Source organism: Festucalex cinctus, chromosome 17, assembly GCF_051991245.1.
Source record: "Festucalex cinctus isolate MCC-2025b chromosome 17, RoL_Fcin_1.0, whole genome shotgun sequence".
Classification (NCBI taxonomy): Eukaryota; Metazoa; Chordata; class Actinopteri; order Syngnathiformes; family Syngnathidae; genus Festucalex; species Festucalex cinctus.
In genome coordinates this window covers 4868036-4892489 of record NC_135427.1, presented here as the reverse complement: position 1 = coordinate 4892489, position 24454 = coordinate 4868036, and the positions used below count along the sequence as shown (strand labels likewise).

General features: G+C 43.9%; 2 protein-coding genes across 6 annotated transcripts in view; both read left to right on the top strand.

Annotated features, from left to right (window-relative positions):
• Positions 1 to 4876, top strand: part of cox10 (cytochrome c oxidase assembly factor heme A:farnesyltransferase COX10) — a 116843-nt gene extending 111967 nt beyond the window's left edge. For all 5 annotated transcript variants that reach the window (XM_077502756.1, XM_077502757.1, XM_077502759.1 and 2 more), the window contains 3 exons: positions 2818 to 2888; positions 3622 to 3854; positions 4435 to 4876. In XM_077502756.1, the coding sequence (XP_077358882.1) occupies positions 2818 to 2888; positions 3622 to 3854; positions 4435 to 4832 (702 nt within the window). In that variant the 3' untranslated portion in view covers positions 4833 to 4876. The remainder of the gene's footprint in view (positions 1 to 2817; positions 2889 to 3621; positions 3855 to 4434) is intronic.
• A 5084-nt stretch (positions 4877 to 9960) lies between these two features.
• Positions 9961 to 24208, top strand: hs3st3b1b (heparan sulfate (glucosamine) 3-O-sulfotransferase 3B1b). The gene is made up of 2 exons (XM_077502761.1): positions 9961 to 10739; positions 22692 to 24208. The coding sequence occupies exons 1-2, from the start codon at positions 10216 to 10218 to the stop codon at positions 23308 to 23310; spliced, it is 1143 nt and encodes a 380-aa protein (XP_077358887.1). The 5' UTR covers positions 9961 to 10215; the 3' UTR covers positions 23311 to 24208.
• Positions 24209 to 24454: the final 246 nt, after the last annotated feature.

Genomic DNA, 24454 nt, shown 5'->3' with positions numbered 1-24454 from the left:
GAGTTTTCCGATCCCAGATTGTGGAATTTTCGGGAACATCCTTATTTTATCTTCAAAGCTTTTGTGCCATGACCGTGTCGGAAGGGGCTGTCGTGCAGTCTGTTATCAACGGACCTCTGCTTGCACGGTCTTGGATCACGTTCAGCCTTAATAGCTCAAAGGATCTTCTGATCTTCTTTTTAACTTCCCGCGTCGCCTGTTTTCTGTCCTCGTCTGCGACGTAATTGTCATTACGCTTGTGTAGTATGTGTTTCGGGTGTGCGTTTTTTTTTTTTTTTAAAGAACAGACTCCACTCCAGCTGTTTTGCTTACGTCATTGTTTTGATGGCTTGTTTTAAGACTAATTCATTGGTTGTAATTAAAGTGTATGCATTCATTTACTGTAAAGTGTGCATAGACCACAGCACTGGTGCCTTTTTTTAAATTTTCTAGCAGTTGTTGGGTAATAAAGTGTCCCTGAATCATTTTTAAGTAATACATATCGAAGTTAGTCATTGAAATTGCCAACATGCAAATGGAGCAAATGTTCTAGCGTTGTCACACTAACACTGCAACGCACACGGGGTGTCGGGCGGAAATAATGAAAATGGGCTGGGCTGGCTGATGTGAACCAGATGGGCTTGGTTGGCTTTTTAAAGACTAAATAAAACACCACAAGTGGACAAACAGTGGAGGCGACAGCAAAGATGGTGGATGGACTTGGACGTCCTCTTCGTATTGATGACCATAAACACTTTTCTCTGGCGTCCTCAAAACGTTTTGTTCGATTTAGTTTCTTTATTTGCATTGACGCACACAAGATTTTGCTTTCCTGTGACTCACTGGACTAAATCTGTTTGGTGAGAACAGCATTACTGTCCTGTTTTGCATGGAGTTGTTCAATTTATGTTACCTGTGATTGTGAATTGCCATTAAAGCCCAGCACAGTTGAACTGGTGCTCTCAAACATGCCCAGAAAGACATCATTTTGATTTGAAGCGACTTTTTTTTTTTTTTTTACTCATTCACTTCGTTCGCGCAGGTGTTTGCCAACAGTTTTTTAATGCTTGCAAACGTTTTTTCTTGTTGCCAATTTTTGTTTGTAGGTGGGTCGATGCTTTGGAGGCCGTCCTGCACGAGGCCTGTTTCAACGCCGTTCTATTCCGACACTTCTCTCCCAACGCGTTTCCTGACCCAGGAAATAGAATTAACACCTCCGCCCCCGATCTCCAGGTCCCACGGCCGCATATGCAGCTGTGCGATCGGAACAGAACATTAAAAGCACCACCATTTTGGGGTGTGTGATGTATTTTAGCGGCCTCCGCTATTTCCGCAATAACTGGTGGTTCTCCCGCATTCCGAACATCGTTGAAAAGTTTCGCTCCCTGACGTACATCGAATGTCTGCTTTATCATGTAGAGCGGCTTTTAAGAGTGGAGTCTTTTTTTTTCTTTTTTTTTAACAGATATTCACGCTCGCTTGATCTGTTTTCTTCATTAGTCCTGGGCCGTTATGAGGAAAGCAAACGCGTGCACAATAGCTAGTTCCTGTATTTAAGCACCCCATGTGTTTGCATTTTAGTCACACATTGCCAATCCCGTGGGTGCACTTTGAAGCGTTCTCCAGAGCGAACCATAAAATGCAAGTATAAGTAGTTTTTCCACAGAGTTGTACGCCGCAACACTCACTCACATCACCAGCATCACCTCCCACCCTACCACCTTGGGGCCATTTCGACTCGAGTGTAGGGTGAGCGGTGAGCACCCTGATGCCGCTTTGTTTGAAAGTGTGGCCCCCGAAGCCAGTTTGACTTAGCAGTGTGAAATTTGATGGGTGTGTTCAACATGAGAAGACCCTCAAAAAGTCTTAAAAAGCGGGGCCTGTAATGAAAATGTAATGTAAAGTCTGCCATTTTGGATCAAAGATTCCACACATTTTGATAGTTGAGTTTGGTACTTCAAAGATGACATAAATTGAACGATACTCGATAGATTAACTGATTTACTCCCAACAACATATAAATATGTTTTTTGTTTTTTTTTTAAGTGTCCCAAAGACGTATTTATACATTTATTTATTTATTTAATGCTAGACCAGGCAGAAGGCTTTGATGCAGCCTCTCAACTGCAAAGAACGGTTGCAGACATGGTAGTTATTACACAAACGGCCAGCAGGTTGCAGCAGAGCGAAGGAGATCAACCAGGGCCATGTTGAAAAAAAGCTCAATTACTCACAAGTTTAAATAGATTTGTGAAAATTGATTAAACTTAGCTGTATTCTTATGCTAATTGCTGCAAAACGGAAACAGATAGAAATATATATATTTTTTCCTGATGAAAGCAGAGTCTTTTTCTTTTGATAGGTTCCATGTTTTTATTTCAATAGAACACAATATTCTGCGGGCCTTGAAAAATCAGTCAAAATCCAGTAAAACAGCCCGGAGCGAACTGGATTGTTTCTGTGAAAATGGCTGGGAGGGAATGAGTTAAGCTACATTTTGAGTATTTGTCATTTCATCAAGTAAAGCAGTTTGACGACACTGACCGTAAAACAGGAATCTCTTTACCAGTCAAGTCTTCAAATTTGCAGCTTGACCTTTCCTGTCCTCCCTTCCTGTGGGTTATCAGCACTAAAAATAACACTTGAAGACATGTCACTTGAATGTAAATAAATGTTGCTTGAAGAGGCAGAGTACAGCTGCACTATGTCAACTTTAAGTGACAGTCGCTCACTGCCGTTTGAGGGGGAGAGTTGTATCACTCCCACTACATATGTATACTGCACACTTAGTGTTCTGTTGGTGTGTCTCATGCATATATCCACTTTGTGTCCCTGCAGTACTTTGAGGTGCCTTTTGACTCCAACATGAACCGAACCAAGAACCGTCCACTCGTCCGAGGACAGATCAGGTACAGTCCTTTGCTTTTGCTTGACTGTTGTTGAGCTGGTGCCACTTGAGTTTCGATGCTACAAGACAAAATTAGTTCTGGACATGACAAAAGCACCCACTTCACTTAAAAGTGCTGGTTGTTTAGAAAAAAACAAAAAAACAATGAACAAGTGCTAATTTTGGCTTTAACCCAAACCAGCACAGGCACCAGCTCATTGTCAAAAGGATAAACCATGTCAGGCCAGGCTGCTAACAAAATTTGTTGACGTTACCCACCTGACATCATCAAAGCCACCTCAGGCCATGTGATGCTTTCCCACCATCCCTTCCTTGAAACACCCACTGATCCACAGCCCCCTTGCCCACCCGCCCACTCAGGCCACATAAAACACCACTAATTACATTAATGTATCCATCGCCAAAAAAAAAAAAAAAGGCAATTTGCCTTTTATTTTGAAGAAGAAAGCGCCTTGATTTGGTCAAGATCGGCGCTCTCTAATTTGCGAAGCGTCACACAGCTAATGTGAAACTGCTTTCGATAGGAGATAAGTGGATGAAGAGCAGAATGTGGAGGTCGTCATCCGCTTTAAAGGCTTTTTTTTTTTTTCTGGTTTTGTTGTTGTTTCCGGCCTAAAACTCTTATCTGATGAGCTTCCTGTTTGGAGACTCTCTGCTGACTCTTTTTGTGTGTGTGTGTGTATACTGACGCACCTGACGCCCCTCTTGTTCTCCGTTATCATCGTCATCTTCAGCCCCCTCCACGCCGTCGCGTTCGCGCTGGCGTGCGGCGTGCCCGGCGTGGCGCTGCTGGCGTGCGCCGTCAACCCTTTGACGGGCTTCCTCGGCGGCCTCAACATCTTTCTGTACACGTGCTGCTACACGCCGCTCAAGAGGCTCACCATCGCCAACACGTGGGCAGGTGCTGTAGTGGGCGCCATACCGCCTGTCATGGGCTGGACGGCTGCGACGGGCTCCCTGGATCCAGGTACCGATTTGAGAATGTCGACAATTGTTTAATTTTGGTGTTTAAGTCATTCATTCCCAACCATTTTCACTGAATCAACCCCCTTCGCTCCTGGCTGTTTTATGGAATTTTGACTAATTTTGCAAGGTCCAGAAAATATTCTGTTCTAATGCTATAAAATAACAGAAAAGAGTCTCCTCTTTCATCAAGAGAAAAATGTATATTTTTATCTGTTTCCAATTTGCAGCAATTAGCATTAGTATCTAGCTATGTTTCATCATGTTTCACAAACCTGTTGAAAACACTGGCAAAAAGAGCTTGTTGCAACATGGCTGATCTCTTATACATTTTTTTTGTAATAACTACCATTCCTTTAAGTGACCTCTTCATGTCAGAAGCTGTTTCAAAGCCGTCTGGATGCGCTAGCATAAAAAAACGTGGAAATACGTTTTTGGGAGTGTAGGGCAAATTATTAAACGTATTTATACGGATTTGGGTTTGAGTGAGTTAAAGTTAATCTAATAAAATATGACGCTTATAGCAAAACAATGAGTCAGCAACATCTAGTCACACACTAAGCCCCGCCTCTTCCTGTCTTCAGGTGCACTTTTGCTGGGCGGCTTCCTGTACTGCTGGCAGTTCCCACATTTCAACGCTCTCAGCTGGAACCTGAGGGAGGACTACTCTCGCGGCGGCTACCGCATGATGTCGGTCACTCACCCGGCAATGTGCCGGCGCGTGGCCCTGCGGCATAGCGCGGCGCTCGGGGGCCTCGCCGCCGCTGCACCCGCATTGGGCATGACCACGTGGACCTTCCCGCTGGTGTCGCTACCCATCAACGCTTACATCACCCTGCTCGCCTTCCAGTTTTACTGGAAGGGCGACCGCGCCAGCGCCCGCAAGCTGTTCTTCTGCAGCCTGTGGCACCTGCCCATGCTGCTGCTGCTTGCGCTCACGTGCAAAAAGCCGCGAGACGATGACGCTGCTAGCGCAAGCTAACACAATCATGTGACGGACTCATCGTTTTTAGCCCCCCCCCCCCCCCCCCCCCCAAAAAAAAGTTTTAAAAGCCTCTGTTTCCACTGTAAATATGTATTTATGAGTGCCTAGCACTACCTCACCGTTTTCACACTCAAGGAAGCCCACATCAAAGGTAGGCCATTTTGAAACATTTATTGACTGTACATGAAATATTTCAAGAACATTTCATCTTGGTTAACTGTCATATGATCTTTATCAGTCTAAAACGATCATGTTAAAAAGAATAAAACCACACCAATGGAAAATATGAAACACTCTACCTTTTGATTATAAGCAAATGGCAGCTGTTTAGCTGGTAGCTAGCTGAAGATCGTGATTAGCGATAGTGTTCAGCTAGCAAAGCAGTCGACATCATCAGTCAGTGGTTTGTTTTGTTTTCTTTACAACCAGTAGGACTCAAATACTCGACACGAGCAGTTTAAGACCAAATAGTCCTTTGCGCAAAAGACGTTATTGAAAAGACTGCGTTTTTAAGTCACAGATGACTAGCTAGCGGATAGCATAAGAGACTAACCAGCCGTTTACATCTTCATTCCACTAACTGATGGACTTTCATGTTCAACAGTGGTCACATGAAATCCAAGTCGTCGTCTTGATCGTAAAAAGTTAAACAAAATGGTACATTTTCACCACTAGTGACTAGCTAATAGCTAGCACAAGAAGCTAGTCTTGCAGTCAACACCTTCGCTAAGTGTTTTGTTGTACAAACATATGGTCTCAATTTCACAACACCGATTGAACAAATTGCTTAGGAAAAAAAAAAACAATTTGCCAACAAAAGTCATGGAAATTGTGTAAAACTGCAATGTAAAAGAGTCAGATGCTAAACTGAGATGTTAATGAACCATTTCTTGAAGAGGTGCGCCACTGGGAATTCCTGTGCAAATCGTGTTAAAAGGCATCACGTTTGAAAAAACTATATTAAAAAAAAAAATCTTTAAAACATCCACCTTACTGGCGACATTTTTAATCATCCAATTTAAACAATACTACCCCGGCACCTGTTTGTCAACACGAGCGTCCCTTTCCGCCCCCCCCCCCTCAGGCCGACTTTTTGGTGTTAGGTTACATCGCTATCGTTGCCCATCCTGCCGCCATAAAAGGAAAAGACGTGGTTAAGGGAAGTGGGGGGACATGCGAGGGGTGGTCTGAGGGATTTTGTCCAAGGCCGCCGGAGCTGCGGCGTCCTCGTAAAGTGCCCAAGCGGATCCGGAGTTTTTTTTTTTTTTTTTTTTTTTTTTTTTTTTTTTTTTTTTTTTTTCTTTTTTTTTTTGAAGAGCTCAGAATTGTTCATTCGGTAGTCTTACCGATTCAACGTCTTGTCATCATTGCTCTTTTCCTTTTTTTTTTTTTTTTTTTTTTTTTTTTTTTTTTTTTTTTGTGTGTGTGTATGTGTGCGTGCGTTTGCGTGCGTGCGTTTGCGTGCGTGCGTGCGTTTGCGTGTGTGCGTTTGCGTGCGTTTGCGTGCGTGCGTGCAAATACGTATAAATTTATACTCATTCATTCACCTAAAACCTTATAAATATCCCATTACCCTTCGCCTTAACCAGGTACTTCAGAATCTTGCCAGAGTCGTGAGATTTAAATGGTCAGGAGACCAGAGAAAAGGTCAGAAAAAAAAGAAATAAAGAGAAAAGAAAGGTAAATCAAAGTGACATCCAGCACCGACCAAACACTTCCTGCCTTCCCCATGATTACAAAATCAAAGTCTTACGCCAACCCCGGAAGCCTCTAAATTCCAGCAAATTTAGCGAGATCTCAAGAGCCCAGAGGAAAAACTAAAGAGAGGAAGGAGGGAAGGATCGATAAGGCAGAGTGAGATCAATAGAAGCCAGTACATCCAATCCATCAAAGTGAAGTCCAGCACCAACAAGACCCCTCCTGCGTGGTTACAAAACCGGAGTCTTATGCCAACCCCAGAAACCTCATACTTCTAATAAATTAAGATCTCAAGTGACCAGAGGAAAAACTAAAGAGAGGAAGGAGGGAAGGATAGATAAAGAAAAGTGAGAACCACAGACACCAGCACCAACTGATTCAAGGGGCTGTGGGAGGGAGAGGGTACTTCTGTTGAGTTTCAGTAGATGCTGGTGCGACGGATCTGGCATGCATAAGGACCACCACCAAAGAGAGAAGCCGTCAACCGCGGTCCAGCAAAGCGAGCACCCCCCCCCCCCCCACCCCCCCCGGAATCCCCAGGCCGCGGCAGCACCAAGGCCACCCCCAAGCCACCCGAGCGGACACCGGTCAGCGAGCCGACCCAGATACCCGGAACACCCCCGCCCCAGCCCCGGCCCACACCCCCGAGCCCAAGGCCGCAGAACGAGGCCCAGCGGGCCCCCACAGCGCCCCACCGGTCCCCAGCCCCCATCCCCCCACGACCCCCCCGCACCCCACCCAAACCCGCCATCCACCACGACCCAGGCCCCACCACCCCCGACCCCCAAACCCCCGAACACACCCCGACCCCCAGCACCCAACCCCCCACCCACCCATACCTCCACCCCCCCCCCAAACAAGCCGCCCCCCCCCGACGGCCGCCACCCCCCCCCCGCGAACCCGGCCCCCCGCGAGAACCCCCCACCCCCCCCCGGAAACCGGCACCGGGCAGCAGCGCAGAGAGGGAAGATGTGCCCACCCCACCTCCAGCCGCGCGAGATTTGCACCGCGGCGGGAGGGGGGAAGCAGAGGAGGAAGCACCAGGGGAGAAGGCGGGACACCAGAACACCGAGCCCGGTGGGGAGAGGCCCCGGTCGTCACGCCAGAGTACAAGTGACACCTAACCCTGTTACTGAGTCCGCCAGCTCGCCGACTGGCGAGCTCTACCCTTACACCGTGAATGTGGCCCCACCCAGTGTATATACAAGTGTGTGCGTGTGGTGCATTAAAATTGGGAGCAGGTGAGTCGGAGCAGAGGGAAAAAATTTCCCCTACTCCGACACACCCGTATCCCCCCCCAAAAAATGAATATGTATAGGTGTGGCGGATCCGGAGTTTTATCCGAGAGGGTGAAAGGCGATTGAGCGGGCCAGCTGTTTCATCCGAAGTGCAAGAAGACGGGAAAAACACCCGACCTGCTCGGGGATCCGATGTCAACCAGCTTGGCCTAAACAATTTATTTGCTTTTTTCCCCACTTGTGCGGAACTCAACACTTATAGCTCAGCTTTTATTAGCCGCATGCTAACTGGAAGGTAAATAATACGGGAAGGTCGGCATCCTGTGGAGACACAGGGAATCATATAATATGCAATATTATATCATAAAAACGTAACATTCAAGCAAATACGAATTTTATCAGCGTGGCATTGAGAGGGACAGAATGACATTTTTGTAATTGTTTAACAAATTTGCGGCAACTGTTAGCAAGTGATTTTTAAAACTTTTATTTCTGAATGGCCATCCTCAAATGACTAAATGTCTTTTCTTTTTTTTTCTTTTTTTTGTAAAACAGATTTTGATGGGAAAACTTTACATTTTGTTTCTTTGATAAATTTGATAAACATTTTTTCCAGACTAATTTTTCAAGTGACCACATTTGTTAAACAGTGAAAGAAATCTGATATTTAGATGTTTTTGTGAGTATGTTACGACATTACAATGTTTGATTTTACTTTTCGTTAGCACTTTTTATTTGTATGTTCACGTTACGGTCAGGATTAACTGTACCTAATGCCTCAATGACTTTCTGGAAACGGTAAAAGATTACAACATTTAATTCATGCTTAAAGACAGTCAACATGAGCGCAATCATTTGCACATTGTTTACCATACGACAAGAAAGGAGCTTAGTGGAAGGTAAGAAATTAATTATGGGAAATCTATTTTTTAGGTAGACAGACATTTGTGGGTTACAGAGCCACCTATTGCTTTAGTTGGTGAAAAAAAACATCACATGCTTGTAAAATAGCAAAGTCGAGTATTGTTTCCATTTTATGTACGTGTCCTTTGAACAGCGACTGAGCAGGAAAGCCGACGGCAATTCCGCCCAAACACTTTCGATGGGACCAGCGTAATCCTGCATGGTGAGTACATGGCAAAAGTCAATTAATTTAATAGTATGTTTACATATTTCTCAATCTTTGATTCCCACTCTAAATATCTACAAGTCAATGTTTCACAAACTTCCCGTCTTTTGTGCTTTTAATGATTTATATGGTGATGTTGTAACAATACATGCATCATCTGTATTTTTTAATCTACCTTGGAAACTTGTATATGTTTTTATTTACAGTATATAAATGGAGTCTTCATTCACTTACATTGGACTTCTTTAATTTTGTGGCAATCTATAAATGTATAACTTTACAAACTATTTCAAACTTAATTATAAATGCATATAACGATTCGCTTTAAAAAAAATTAAGACATTCTTTTTGAGTTTTTAAATTTAATTTGGACTATGTGCAATCTCAAAATTAAAATACAACTTACAATGTATTGTTTTCAATAGTTTAAACATTTTAATTTATATTTATTTATTGTACATTTTCGATTAACTGGGGTTTGTTTAGATGCGATTTAAAAGTTATAAATGAATGACTCCCTGAAAAAGTTTAGTTAAAAAAAAAAAACAAAAAAACACACTTTCTGTGTATGTTGACTTGAACGAACTACTGGTCCGTTTTATTGGGAAAAATATGGCTTTAATAATAATCGATTAGTTCATTAAATGCTACAGTTACATGCACTCCGAGTTAATAACGGCGTGACGTTCTTCAATATTAACTATTACTATGTGATAATTTTATTTATTTTTTTACAACATCGCCACAACTTTATATAAACATTTATCCATTTACACGCCTTGTGACTTTAATTAACGCTCTAAAGTGTAGTTTTGAAATGCATCTAATTCATAAATAAAATAGAAACTTCAAACTCCCAAACTCTCCTCCGCTTCTTGCCCAAACTTGACCATCCCACGAGTTCAGCCACACCTCCTCTCTCCTGATTGGCTCGCTCTGATCAACAAACAGCTGCGTGTACTATCCACACGAGAGCCACCATTGGCTGCCGTACATGCCAATCATTTCCCCGCTGCTTTATAAAGGTTCGCGCTCCCTGTCTGCTGACTCCGATGTGAGGTGAGCGCGTGCCGGGAACGAGGAGGACCTCACGCCGCCAACTTTTACACTTTTTCTAAATCTTAAAAAGATGGTTAATAACCCTCTCAAAGAACCTCCACTGTCGGATATATTCTTCTAAATCATTCGTTCGACACTGAAGCCGCCTAGTTTGAGACGTTTCCAGGTGAGCCATGAGCGCGAATCGCGGAGGAGGATTACCGGAGTGACGGAGGCGACATGCCCCGCAGGGACGTGCCTGTGACCGGGGAGGCTTATGGAATATAGCCCGCCGCGTCCCAGCCCGTGTTGCCGCTTCCCCGGCGCCGTCAAGAAGAAGGCGATCCTCCTCAGCATCATGCTCTTCATCTGGGTCTTCGTGCTCTACTCCTGCGTGGGTCCCTGCTCCACGGGAGTGCTGCTCGACTCGCCCCGGGAACGGGACGGGGCGACGGGCGAGAGGACAGAACGCGCCGAGCTGCTCTCCAGGCTCCGGTGGGAGGACGTGGACTACTACGAGGAACCGGCGGCCGCCCGCGGAGCCGCGTCCCGGGACTTGCTGCTCAGCGACGAGCCGGAGCCCCGGGAGCCGCTTCCCCGGGCCCCGGAGCCCAGCTCCATGTCAAGCTTCTCCAACGGCGCCGGGAGCAAGAAGCTGCCGCAGGCAATCATCATCGGGGTGAAGAAGGGAGGCACCCGGGCGCTGCTCGAGTTCCTGCGGGTGCACCCGGACATCAGGGCCGTGGGGGCCGAGCCGCACTTTTTCGACCGCAACTACGACAACGGCCTCGAGTGGTACAGGTACGATCTCACGCCTTCCAAATGACTCGCATTTCGGTCATTTTATACATTATTTTTTTTTTTAATCACTTTTTCCACACATTCCCCATCTAAATCCAGGCTTTCTACTACTTAACACATTTAATGACACTTGAATGCAAAAAAAAAAAACATTTTGAAACAGTTCTTACATCATTTTACATCTATTTTGTTCAATTTCTAATCTGCACTATACGACTTTATTAAACGATTTAATATGAATTGACTCGGTCTTTAATAATAATAAAAAAAAGGAAGCTCGTTGATGCTGGGTTAATTTTTTGTGTGCATTTAAAAAAAAAATGTAGTCTATTATTAATGTGCAGCGTGCACTGATCTCTATTGGACGCGGTGCAACACTGCGGCTCCTGTGGCTTATTTTGTTTAAACATTTTTTTTTTTTTTTTTTTGCATGCTGTGAGACTTTCTTTACAGTGTTTTGGTTTGAATTATAAGGGCAGCTTCGGTTTGGCACATTTTGCTATAAAAATTCCAAAATTCTGCAAAATTGACACATTTATTGCGTGTTACACAAAATAATGTTTTGGTTTGAGGCCACAAACGTCTCAATGGGGAAGAGGGAGGGAAAAGTGCATCTGCAAGATAAAGCCAGCAGTCCTTGATGAGAATCACAAATCAACTGTGCTCTTGTTTGTTGTTTACATTCTGATTTTCTTACATCGTTACATGTTTCATGTAGGGGGGGCTTTTTATTTATTTTTTTTCAAATGTATTGAAATGGTAAAATGGTAAGTGCGGTCATGTCTGCTTATTTTATTGTTCTTAGTTCTTATTTTCTGTGACTTTAAAGGACCACATTTAAGCATTTAATTTTATTTTTTTACATCAATGACCCAATAAATCTACTCTGATCCACATACAAAGATCGATTCAATTGATGGGAATTAACAGTGAATGTGAGGGGAGGAGGGGGTGTATTACATTGACAGATTTGTGTGTGTGGTCCTTTTTTTATTTTTACCCTGATCTGAACATTGACAAAAGTTGGAATGTTTTCTTCATTATTTAGAACTTTTATCCGGTTTTTCTTTTCAGTAGTTTTGAAGTTAAATTTCCACTACACTTCATTTTCATGTTATAGTGCGTGTGTACGCATGAGATGTTGCAGTATTAGTTTTGTGTGTGTGTGCCGCTATGGTTTGAAGCGGAACTTGCATTAGATGCATAATGATAAATCCGTTATCAAATTATTTTTCATTTAGACGCCTATAGTTAAATCTGAAAATGTCCAAATCCGCAGAATTTCAGCCTCTCACCAGATAATGTTTTCCAATTTCTGTAGTTCTCCATGAAAGCAAACTTAAAGATGTTGAATCAAAACAAAGTGTTTGGTTCATTATTTTTTTTCATTATTATTTGTGCATTTTCTGCATTGTCATTTTGAAGTAATGACCTTGTTTTGAATGAAGGGATAGAATTTAAAACTTTGATTTTATTTATTATTTTTAAAGCCATCAAATAATTGACAAATTAATCAATTATTTGAAAGTTTGTAGTTGCAGCCCTGAATCATATAATAAAACAAATGTGACACTTTTTGACACGGTGACCTAGTGGTTAGCATGTCTGCCTCACAGATCTGAGGTTCGAGTTGAGGATCTCAGCTATGGTCTTTTGCATGTTGCCCCTCGTGCTTGCGTGGCCTTTCTCTGTGTGCTCCAGATTCCTCTTGCATTACAAAAACATGCATGCTGGGTTTATTGAAGTCTCTAAATTGTCCATAGATGTGAATGGTTGTTTGTCTACATGTGCCTTGTGATTGGTTCACAACCCCATAGTCAGCTGGGATAGGCTCCAGCTCACTTGAGACCCTAACAAGGGTAAGAAGTATAAAAAATTGTGTGTGTTGTATTTTTGTTATTGGGGGGAAAAAAACAGTAGTTAGTGTAGTTGGAATTGTCTCCTCACAGCAATCAATAGCGTTAGCATTTTTTTTGCAGCACTTTTACCTGCTTTCATTCATCCACAAAAAAAAAAAAAGACACATTCATTTATTTTCCCAAAACACATTCCCCTGCCAAGGAGGTCAGGCTCGAAGGCCCCTTGCATTAAAAAAAAAAAAAAAAAAAAAAGGCATCAACTGCATGCAAACCGGAGTGCATTTGTTCTCCGTTTCCATTTTGTCTTTGCACCTGTTGGCTGGCTAGTAATAGCATGCTAGCAACAAGTTTGTTTGTTTGTTTTTCACAAGTACAACCAACTAGTCACTCTATGTACTTATTTATCACTGCTGTCTTAAAAGATGATGATGGTCTTGTGATTTCGGACTACCCCCAAATCCCCCACTCGTCTCTTCCCGTCCCCCCGAGACACATCCGGGACAGTCCTGGATGGCTGCTCGCTCTTTCATTCATCCTCGGCGGGGTGCGCTTAAGTTTCCTGGCAGGTGACCCCCGTCCACTGTCTGCCGCCCGTGACCTTCCTTCCTTCCTTTCCCGTCCCCTCTCAAAAAGAGGCCACCTGCTCCTTTTTTGTTAACTTTTCGCACCGTCTCGCAAAAGCGTCAAACCGTCACGCTTCCTCCTGTGGCGCCGTTTTGCCAACGCGGAGGTTTGCATCTCCGTCGGCGCGGAACCTTTTGTCGGACCGCTCTACGGCTATCGACTGCCCGGGCCTGATTGGAGGGCGTGCGGGGTCACACTGCCATCTGTTGACCATCTGACCACTGGACGTAACGGTTGATATGTCGATGGGGAACAACCATAAACAAGGCCATATTGCTTTATTGTCAAATAATACATTTAGTTTTCAAAATCGCCAAATGGATTGTCAATTTACATCTCCAGACCTTCAAATAGGTTTCACTGTTTCTCCTGACTGCACACTAGTGGTTGAATAACTGTCAGTCGATTTCATTGATAACGTCAATGACGTATTTTGACGGTCTTAAACACTAATAAAAGCAAATATTTAAAAAATGCAAGACAACGGGGAGGGTCATAAGTTCTCTGTAAATTGGATTAGAAGATGAGACGTAAAAGGAAGTCGTCTTCAGTCACAACCCGTACAAAAAACATAAATATAACAATGACCAACAGAGGGAGACAGAACAGGAAGCCTGGTGGCTCAATATCAGCGCACAAAGTTTCGTAAATGTAAACTGAATCATAATAAGTGGGGGTGAAAACAAGGCTTGCTCCTTTAAAAGGGGGGAGCACAGTATGAATCTGGAAAAAAAAAAATACATCCACATAATTCCACAATGTCCGGCGACTCTTAAACTCATTCACTGCCAGTCATTATAGAAAATTTTTACATTTCCAATACTCACGTGATATTACATTCAATAATTATATATAAACCGAATCTACCAAATAACAGAATAGACTCCCTACTTTTTGTCCCGTCCCGTTCTTTTATAATTGACAGCAGAAAAATGTAGGTTTGCCAAAATACAGCCATTTCTCCCATGGACTCTGAAACTGTGTTTATTTCCTATAAAATGGGGCAATGATGTCATCTACCTGTGGTTGGGCATCAGTAAAGTTGTTTCCAAGTTTGATATTTACAGTGGAGCATGCTCAGATTCGCCCCCATTTAGCACCGCTCTAAAAAATACAATTGACAAGTATACTTGTCAAAGGCAGTGAATGAGTTAACAGCAGGTCCTAGACTCAGCCGAACGGGCCTGTGTACCATCTTTAGCCCCCAAACGAGGAGCTTTTATGTTGAATTGTTCCACAGGTTGTCCCCTCCCCCCCCAGTCGACGCACACACCAACTCATTGACAGTCCTCCAGCGTGTGTCACGCTTGACCCGTCCAATGTGGGTTGACGCTCCCTGCAGGCCTCGCTGACCACAAGTGTGGCCCCGAAAGCCTCCTTTGGTCAGCGTGTATGGCCCCGCTCCCCTCCTGCTGCCTAAGCCGCCATTACAAGTGGTTAATTGTGAAAAGCGAGGGACCCCTCAGCCCACACCGATCGGGCCAATATGGCCGCTGCACACATACATTAGTGTTTTGTGTTAACACAGTCCACAATAAAAAACACAAACCCCTCCCTGTGTGTCACTTGCAAATTAGTTTCATTTTTAACGAGGTGATAATTCAGACGCCAGTGCGCACCCACCCCGCCCCCCGAGTAAACGTCTATTCACCGCTGCTAAATAAACGCACGTTAGCATGTTAAACTGCTGCGCTAATAATCATTATTGCCGCACGACGACGACGACGATGATTCGTCTCTCTCCAAAGATGACAAGGAGGGGAAAGTGTTGACAGTCGACCCGTAAAGCGGCTCCTCTTGCTTCTTGTCGCAGGTATTAAGTCCCAGAGGTGGCCATTAGGCTGCGGGAGAAGGGCCACCGCCTCCGGGAGACGCATGGATGGGGTCTCCCGAGGTTTCCATTATTCTGGCAGTTAAAGCGCAGAGCTCATTAGAAGCCCCGAGTTGTTCGCCGATGTCCGCATGCACTCCCTCAAAAAAAAAGTGCACGTCCATGTTCATGCCAGCAGCAGCTCACCTGTTTTTGACTCAACTGGTGGCCTGTTTTGCGTCTAAAAATGGCATTTAGCGTAATGCTAGGTAGCTAGCATTCATTGAGGGGTCATTTAATCACATGATGATGTCAAAAATTTGCATCTTGCAAACTACAAAAATCTGTTTTGGTTTTTTTGTTGTTTTGTTTTTGCTAGGGATGCACGATAATGCTATTTTCAACAGATACCGATAAAGCAATCATTTAGAAAGTGTCGATTTCGATAACCGATAAGCCGATAACTATTTGAATACAATTGAATTCAAATTGGTTAATAATTGGCAATAATTTTCGGCAGATTTCTCTATTATCCGGTTTATCTGGATGAAATCAAATTGGTCGATAATTTTCAGCAAATTTCTTTACTGTCCGGTTTATCTGCATGACGTCAAGATTGGGCGTTAGTTGCCGATAATTATCGGAGGAATTCTCTATTTGGTTTATCTGTTTGACGTCAAATAGGTCGATAATTGATAGTTGATAATTATCGGTCACCGATATTATCGTGCATCCCTTGTTTTTGCTTTTTATTTTTGTCAAAAAACGAGTCTTATTTGCACGTTTAACAGCCTGCATGCCAATCAAAATAATGCTCAGTGATCGACATCACGTAATACCTGATAAAAGACAAAAAACAAATGTGGAAAAACAAGTGAAGCTAGAAGTCGATGGCAAAGCCTGTTGTTGCACACCTGCCAGTTAGGGCTGATGCAAAACAAAACAGCCCCCCAGCTCTTACCCCTCACACACTTCCTGTGTGTGTTTCTGTGTGCATATGTGGGGAGGGGGACTGAGGTGGCATGTGCGTTTTTCATCTTTTATTCATCTTCGCTGCAGCGAGATCAAGGCGTCGCGTGTCTCATGGTGCATGTCAACTGTCAGGAAACGCACACGCATGCTGACTCTTCACCTGCAGCTCCTCTCTGCACGGCTCGCCACTTTTGTCACACTCTGCTCAACCCTCCCAAGCTGACAGCCGGTATCGTCTTTCATGCCGAGACCCTGCAAAATTTGCACGGCGACGCAGCCGCATCGCACAGTCCGACACTTGGATGGCGCCAGTGTCGTCGTCCGACTCCGTCGTTACATCGGCCAGTCGTTGACGCAAGTGCTTTATCGACATCGTTCTAATCGGATTACATGGCTTCATGTAAACACGGCTTCTTTAAAAAGGCTCTTTACTATCTCCACAAGTCTTTGAACTTTTCAGAGAAAACAAAAAGCGACCACTCCTCAGTTTCATGCGTAGTACACGCCGCTAGCTGGGCCGCAGTCTCGTTAGCGCTGGGTAATTCTTGGGCCGCCGCGGTTGCAAGCTACAGGAACACCCCCCGCCCCCCCACCTCCCCCTCCTTCTGCTTTTTTAAGGACGCTTGATGCCTACTTATGGAATTGAATCATTTGAGCTTGTCACAAGCGAACCGCAACCCCAACCACAATCGTGTGCTCACTACTTGTCTTCACTACTTCTGATGTTGTCTCCAAGACATTATGTGGCCTCGGAGCGCCTATTTCTTTCTGTAGGTTTTTTTTTTTTTCTTTTTTCTTTTTTTGCTCGTTGAACAGCCTGATGATGGATGGGCCGGGTTGCAGCGGTCGGGGTCGACTTGGGTTCGTGTTGGAACGGAGGGTCAGCGCGTTCCCAGGCTGCTGTGACACGGTGCCACCGTTTCGAAGCTGCATTTATCAAAAGAAGACCGGCATCGCCTTAACTGGGAAATCCTGCTTTCTTGGACACGTGGTTTTTGATAAGCTTTCTGCGCGAGCCATTGAGTTGTTTCACGATAGCAGAGTCCTCCCTCGTTGCATTCTGATGCAGTCAAAGGCGGACACATGAGCTGTGCTATCATGTTTTCACTAAACATTTATCCGTTTTGAAATATTGGAGTTTCTCTAGTCTATGATCAAAATGTTTTATGCAATAGTTCTGGTTTCTGTTGGCGTCATCACATTTAATAGCAGAGCCCTCGCTCAATGGAGTCCAACTCGGTCAAAGGCTTTTATCGTTTGCAAAATGTTACTTTTTCATCCAGGCAGGGAAAAACGGTGACACAGCAAAGATGGCATTGAAAGTGTAAGCTTTGAGTCAGGTTGGTCCGATGTCATCCACATTTGGATAGGGGGACTGTTCCGGTGGTCAGGTCAGTCCAGTTGGCGAGCTAATTCATGTGTACAGAGTTGGCAAGGAATTTAACTTTTAAATTCCTTCCTATTTACCGTCAGATTCACATTTGCGTTCTCATTCTCATCCACATCTAATCTCTAGCAGGCATGTTTTCGTCACACCGGAACTAGAACTACTTCTTGCTTCCATGGCTAAGAAATAATCATGGGGAAATGTAGTGCTGCTAGCCTTTGCTGGGGTCGCCGGTTAGACCCAACACAAGCCGAGCTTTTCGGGCAGCTTATTTCCAATGTTACAACACGGGACCGGTGTGATGTTAACAGCACAGCCATCTTCCAGTAGCTGCCGGGAACGAGCAAAATATGGTTGAGTGCTACCAAGATAGCATTTAATATTAGCTGAAGTAATAACAACAACAACCGGTTACCAGATTGACTTGCGATTAAATTTGTTCTAAATAGTTCTGGATGAGAATTGTATATTTTGTCAGCGTACGATATCGAGGGATAGTTATGCGTCCTCTTTCTTTGGCATTTTGATCCGAATGCAATTTATGAAGGAATTGACACTTTGTAGCTATGCAACGGGTAGAGGTGTGCAAAATTTCCGATTCTTAGATTATTCACGATTCGGCCGTGGAACAATCGAGAACGATTCACAAACGTCCAAATTCCGATTATATAAATATGCCAAGGGAAGCGAAACTAAAGTGACCGGAGCGAAAAGTACGCGGAACTGAAACGCAGTAGCGCGCGCGGTCTTCGGGACGCTTTTTGGGACGGACCGAGATTACACATCCACAACTCACGCCTCGAGATTCAAAACAACAACAAGCATGGCTGAGCTGACCAACCCACCTCTTCGTGGGATCAGACCTGCTCCGAAAGGCAAACAACTTGAGGCGGAAGTATCAGCTAGCTGGCTGCAGTGCGTCGGTTAGCGTTCTACAGGGCGCCGCGCAGTGATACGAACGAACGAACAGAAAAGTAGTGGCTGGCGGTAATGGCGTCTGACTTTATTCAGAAAAGAGTATTGTGGTGTAAATGTATCACGCTTTTGAAAACAAAAAGTTTTTAGAAGAAAAACGCTTTATTTCCGAGACCCCAGCCAGCTTGGTGGACTATTTTCCTCTCGTCCAACGCCGAAGTCAGCGCTGATCGCACACACGGGAGGTGAGGATCAAATTGAGATTCATGTTAAAAAAGCAGAACGATCCCATTAATGTTTACACGTTCATGTTTACACAAGTTAAAAAGCAGAAAAGCACTTGAGTTTTTTTTTTTGTTTTTTTTGTACCTCTGAGAAACTTTAATGTTTACATGTTCATCTTTACACAACTTTTTTTTTTTTTTTTAGGCATTTGTATTGAAGTAGTAGTTCACATTGTCTTTCATTTATACCTCAGTGCACTTTTGAGTGGATAAAAATAATATATTTTTGCTCAATGCTATGTTTTATTCTGTTGAAGACTGAATATACTTAAAAGCTGTTGTTACAGAATGAGGACTTGAGTATTTTATTTACTGTTTTGAACTGTTAACTTGATACTGAAATAGTAGTTTGTTTAGGCCTGAGAGGACTTTTGTACTATTTTTGTAACTAATGTACGAAACATTAAAAGCACCAAAATACATTGTTTTTTTTCTGCTGCCTGGGGGGGAAATCAATAATCGTTTTATAATCGAATCGTAGCCTCTGAATCGTAATCGCAATCGAATCGTGAGGTGCCCCAAGATTCCCACCTCTAGCAACGGGCGCGACTCCAAAGCGTGTCGTCTCCTACGCTTTGGATTTACGAGCGACGCTGCACTCCGCGGTTAAACTCCGTGTCGGCGCAGACTTTTATTTCACGACGTCTGGCTTCTGTTTGTGCTTAAGTGCCACTTTATAAAATATACAGCAGAAGCCCTCCGTGGCAGCGTTCCGATGATGAATGCGCACAATAAAGCTTGCTCATATGAACGCCGGCGTCTAAAAGCAAAGAGAGAGCGTCCCCTTTCAAACATTAGCACACGTGCAGTAGGTTTGATGTGAACAATCGAGTGGTGTTTAAGATCCTTATTGGATCCTTCGACGAAAAAAAGATCTTTGTGTCTCCCACTTGATGTTCTTGTGAAGGATCTGGATAAGGATGAGAGGCTCTCTCGAGAAGAAAGGGAGCCTTTCAGTGCTCGTTTCCTCCTTCCCCTCTTGAGGGATGTCACTTTGCCGTCGGACCTATGGAGCCTGCCGGGAAATCTCGGGGATCAATGGAGGCGCCAATGAATGTGGAGTGGCCCTCGAGTGGCTTTTGGATCCCACTCAAGTGTGGATGGTGCTTGTGGGCGCGAGGCAAGTTCCCTCCGAGTGGTCGGCTATTAAATTTGGTGAATTCAGGTGCTGATTCCACATAATCGTGATATTGCGGGTCGCTAACTAATAGCACAGCCCTCACTCAACGGATCCTGACTCAATTAAATGTCGCCAGCAGGTCCATAATGTGACGTATGATAAAAATTCGAGCTGTAGTAGTTAGTTGCATACGGTTGCAAGCTACTCCAGCAATCAGAATGAGAAAATGTGTTTTTGTTGATTTTTGGTGAATATTTTTGGACATTTATGGTAATTTTTGTCTCTTAAATGATGCCAGCGTGTCCAAAATGAGAGGTATGATAAAAATTCGAGCTGTAATAGATAGTTGCACACTATTGCAAGCTACTACAGTGATTAGAATGAGAAAATGTGTTTTTATTGATTTTTGGTGAATATTTTTGCACATTTTTGTCCCTTAAATGTCCCCAGTGGGTCCAAAATGAGAGGTATGATTAAAAATTTGAGCTGTTATAGTTAGTTGCATACGGTTGCAAGCTGCTACAGCAATCAGAATGAGAAAATGTGTTTTTGTTGATTTTTTGGTGAATATTTTTGGACATTTATGGTGATTTTTGTCCCTTTAAGGGTAAATAGTTTGTAGCTTGCGTCAAAAGAATGCCATTTCTTAACTTAGCCAAAAGTTTTATGTCAGTTCTGAAAAAGTGGACTTTCTGTGCAAGGTCAGAAAAGCGGTAATGGGATGCGGGAATGTGTCGCGGCGCTCAAGCGGCTCACTTTTTTGATCCCACTCAAGTGTCGATGGCGCTTCTTGGCAGGAGTCGTCGTCATTTTAATTTGAATTCAAGTGTGGTATCATGGAGGGAAAAAAAAAAAACAAGACAAAGTATCATCCCGCCTTTTCCAGGCTACACAAACCGTCCGCTTATTTGCTTGCGTTCAAATCCAAACAAACCCTCCACGATTTGACATTCAGATGCATTCAGCATCCAAACCCAAGCGACAACCTTTTGTATCAAACAGAAAACCGGCCTGCGGTGGGCCATTATCGTCCAATCAAACGCGACAGGCGGAAGACGGACACATCAGACAGAAATAACCCACTTCCTCTGTGTTTATCTCAGCTGGGAACTGGTGGGTGGTAGCGGGGGGGAGGTGCAGGATGGTGGGCGGCCGACCTCCGTTTGATGGCGTCATGTGACAAGAGCCTCTGCTTTGTGTCTTATCGCCGCTTTTGACTTTTTCTTTGTTTTCTTTTTTTTTTTTTTGATAATGTTCCCAAAAGAGAAAGGCGTCATTGGTTTCCCTTCCACAAATGTTTTTTTGGCGTTGGTATGTTTTCGCATGTTCCACTTGAAGCGCGCCCCTTGAAAGGTTTCTCCGGGCCCTAGATAAGCGCCTCCCGTGCGTGCCTCGGACCTTTTCTTCGCCGCAACTCACAATGGGTCAGCTTTGAAAAGGCGGTGAAGAAGCACAAGAGCTTGCTGACAGCATCTTTTTAAGAGCATCAGCTCATAAATCACAAGGGAGGAGAATGGCCATTGTTTTCCCCAAGAGCCAAACTCCACCCGTTCTCTTTTCTCCACTTTTCTGGCAACACAGAAAAGTCAGAGGTGAAGATTTTATTTTTTTATTTTTTTTTTAGCTGGGGGCCTCTCCTAGAGGAATTTGGCGGGTTTTTTTTTTTTTTTTTTTTTTTTTACTGTTTCGCCATCCAAGCGTCCTCTTGTTTGACGCTCCTGCGATCGCAAAGGCTTTGAGGGATTCGTGCCGCTCGGATCAGCATAATCGCTAACCCGAATGTTTGCACCATCGAGTGGGATTAAACTTGCTTTTTCTTTTTGTACGTTTTCTGAGAATACAATACAAGCAACTCTAGAAAACTAACATTGTTTGTTGCAGTTTTTCCTCATAGTTTTCATGTGATTTTTTTTTTAAAGTTTGATAACTCTTTGCTAACTTGACTGGATTCCATCTCATTGAAGGCCAAAATATGCAGTTGGTCTAAGATGAGTGTGCTATTACTGTATTTCTGATAAATGTTCAATTCTGAAATATTGGAATTTTCCACCATCTTTAGTAAACTTTTATTTTTGTGGTTTCGGTTTTATCAGACCAAATAAGAGCCTCCGTTCAATGTGTCTCAGACCCATTCAAAAGACAAAATATGCCGCTAATCTGGGATACATGTGCTATTGTTTTAATGTCCTTTGAATGTTTATCGGTTTTGCTATACGGTGATATCAATATCTTCAGTAAGAATGAGTTTTTGTAGTTTTATGTTGGTTTTATCTCACCTATTAAAGTCTCCGTTCAACGGGTCTCAGAACCAATCAAAGGGCAAAATACGCAGTTACTCTCACACAAGTGTGCTATGACTTTAATTTCCCCAATTCTGAAATATTGGACTTTCTATAGTCTGTCTCAGTACGGGTTGTTATGAGGCTAATTTGGACTAATCTCATCGGGTTCACCCCGAAGTGTCCACCATCTCTGGCCACCATCGTTTCACCGATTTTTTTTCTTTAGTGTCGTCAACCTTTTGAGTGATGTTACTCTAGATCAGGGGTCTCCAAGTTGGGTCCTCGAGAGCCCCTATCCAGCCTGTTTTCCACGTTTCTCTCCACGAACACACCTGATTCATGATCGGGATCGTTATCAGGCTTCTGCAAAGCTTGCTGATTAGCTGATCATTAGATTCAGCTGTGCTGAAGGACGGGGACATGGAAAATGGGCTGGACAGGGTCTCTCGAGGACCAAACTCGTACCAAACAATAATACCAGGTCGAGGTTAGTGGTCACTTATAAATTCCAAAGACGGGTTTCTTGCGAGACCGTGATCATGCTAACGCAGTGAGCTAATCGGTTTAAACTTAACTAATTGCGTTTTGAATCCTCCAATGAGGCAAATTGGAGCTCTGTGAGTCATCGATCACAAACGTACTCCATCTACTCGATTACACGACACAACATGGCTAAACTCCCGTCTCTTGTCCCGGCAGGGATCTAATGCCCAAGACCTTGGAGGGCCAGATCACCATGGAGAAGACCCCCAGCTACTTCGTGACCAAAGAGGCGCCCGCCCGGATCTCGGCCATGTCGCGGGACACCAAGCTGATCGTGGTGGTGCGGGACCCGGTCACCCGAGCCATCTCGGACTACACGCAGACGCTGTCCAAGAAGCCCGACATTCCGTCCTTCGAGAGCCTCACTTTCAAGAACAGGACTACGGGCCTCATCGACACGTCGTGGAGCGCGATCCAGATCGGCATCTACGCCAAGCACCTGGACAACTGGCTGCAGTACTTCCCCATGGAGCAGATCCTGTTTGTGAGCGGCGAGCGGCTCATCAGCGACCCGGCCGGCGAGCTGGGGCGCGTTCAGGACTTCCTGGGCCTCAAGCGCATCATCACAGACAAACACTTCTACTTCAACCAGACCAAGGGGTTCCCGTGCCTGAAGAAGGCCGAGGGCAGCAGCAAGCCTCACTGTCTGGGCAAAACCAAAGGGCGCACTCACCCCGACATCCGCCCCGAGGTGGTGCGCCGTCTCAGAGACTTCTACCGGCCCTTCAACATGAAGTTCTATCAGATGACAGCGCACAACTTTGGATGGGATTGATGTGGGGGGGAAAAGACTTCATCTGCATTTTTTATTATTATTACTATTATTATTGTTAATATTATTATTATTATTATTGTCAGATCCCTGGTAATTGAATGGCAAAATGCGGAGATATTGCTATATATATGTAAAATGTACAGAAATCTATTTTATAATAATTTATTTTTATTTCTTAGCAATTAATTCACTAAGCTGCCTAACCATATTTGTTCATAACATCCGGCGCACGTTTTTTTTGTTTTTTTTTTGTTTGTTTTTGTTTTTAGTGAACATTCCTCTTGTCCGTTTTGTCTACTGATTCCGGCCCAAATGGTCCTGCACTGGTTTCCAGTTTAGAAAACCGAATCGTTGATGGATTGAATACAGAACTCGAGTAAGAAGCGCCATATTACGGGTACGATGTGCTCACAGAGATTTCCTTACTATCATAAGAACCGCAACTTCTGCTAACAATAGCATCGCTAACGATAGCATTGCTAGTACCTCTACTCTCCATCTGATTGCAAGTTCTCCGACTATTCTTAGTACTGACTGCAACTTTGTCTATTATTGCTAGCACTGCAGCTATCGCGATTGTTGCTTGTATCACTACTGTCGATAATATAGTTTATCACTGCTATCGGTAGTATTGGTTAGTAGAAGTGGTATCACTAGTTTCACTACTAATACAGTGGTACGTCGACTTCCGAACATCCCTTCATATGAAAGTTTCAAGTTACGAAACTCCTCAACAGGAAAATATTGCCGCTAGTTACGAAAGAAGTTTCAGGATGTGAAAGGTAAAACTACAGTATGGGCCGCTAATCGCAGCTCCCAAAGTTTCCTGAACGCAACATAATTACAGCTGCTTTCCCATTGGCTATTACTGGCATCTTCCTGGCATCCCATTGGCTAAGAGTATTTGACCATAGATGTAAAATTGAGTGTGTCTATGTAGCGTCCTCGTCATTCGCCCCTCGGGCCGTGAGGTGTTTAGTTTTACGTAAATATTAACTAAAAGCCGACGAATTTGTGCAAAAATTCAAACAATTGGTGATTGATGAAGGCTACGTTGCACAGTAAGTTTTTAATTGCGACGAGACGGGTCTCTTTTTTTTTTTTTTTTTTTTTTTTTTTTTTTTGGAAAAAGATCATTCGCGGT

Coding starts and splice junctions, on each gene's coding strand:
- hs3st3b1b (XM_077502761.1), top strand. CDS start 10,216: ATGGAATATAGCCCGCCGCGTCCCAGCCCGTGTTGCCGCTTCCCCGGC. Junction 10,740..22,691: donor AACGGCCTCGAGTGGTACAG/GTACGATCTCAC, acceptor TTGTCCCGGCAG/GGATCTAATGCCCAAGACCT.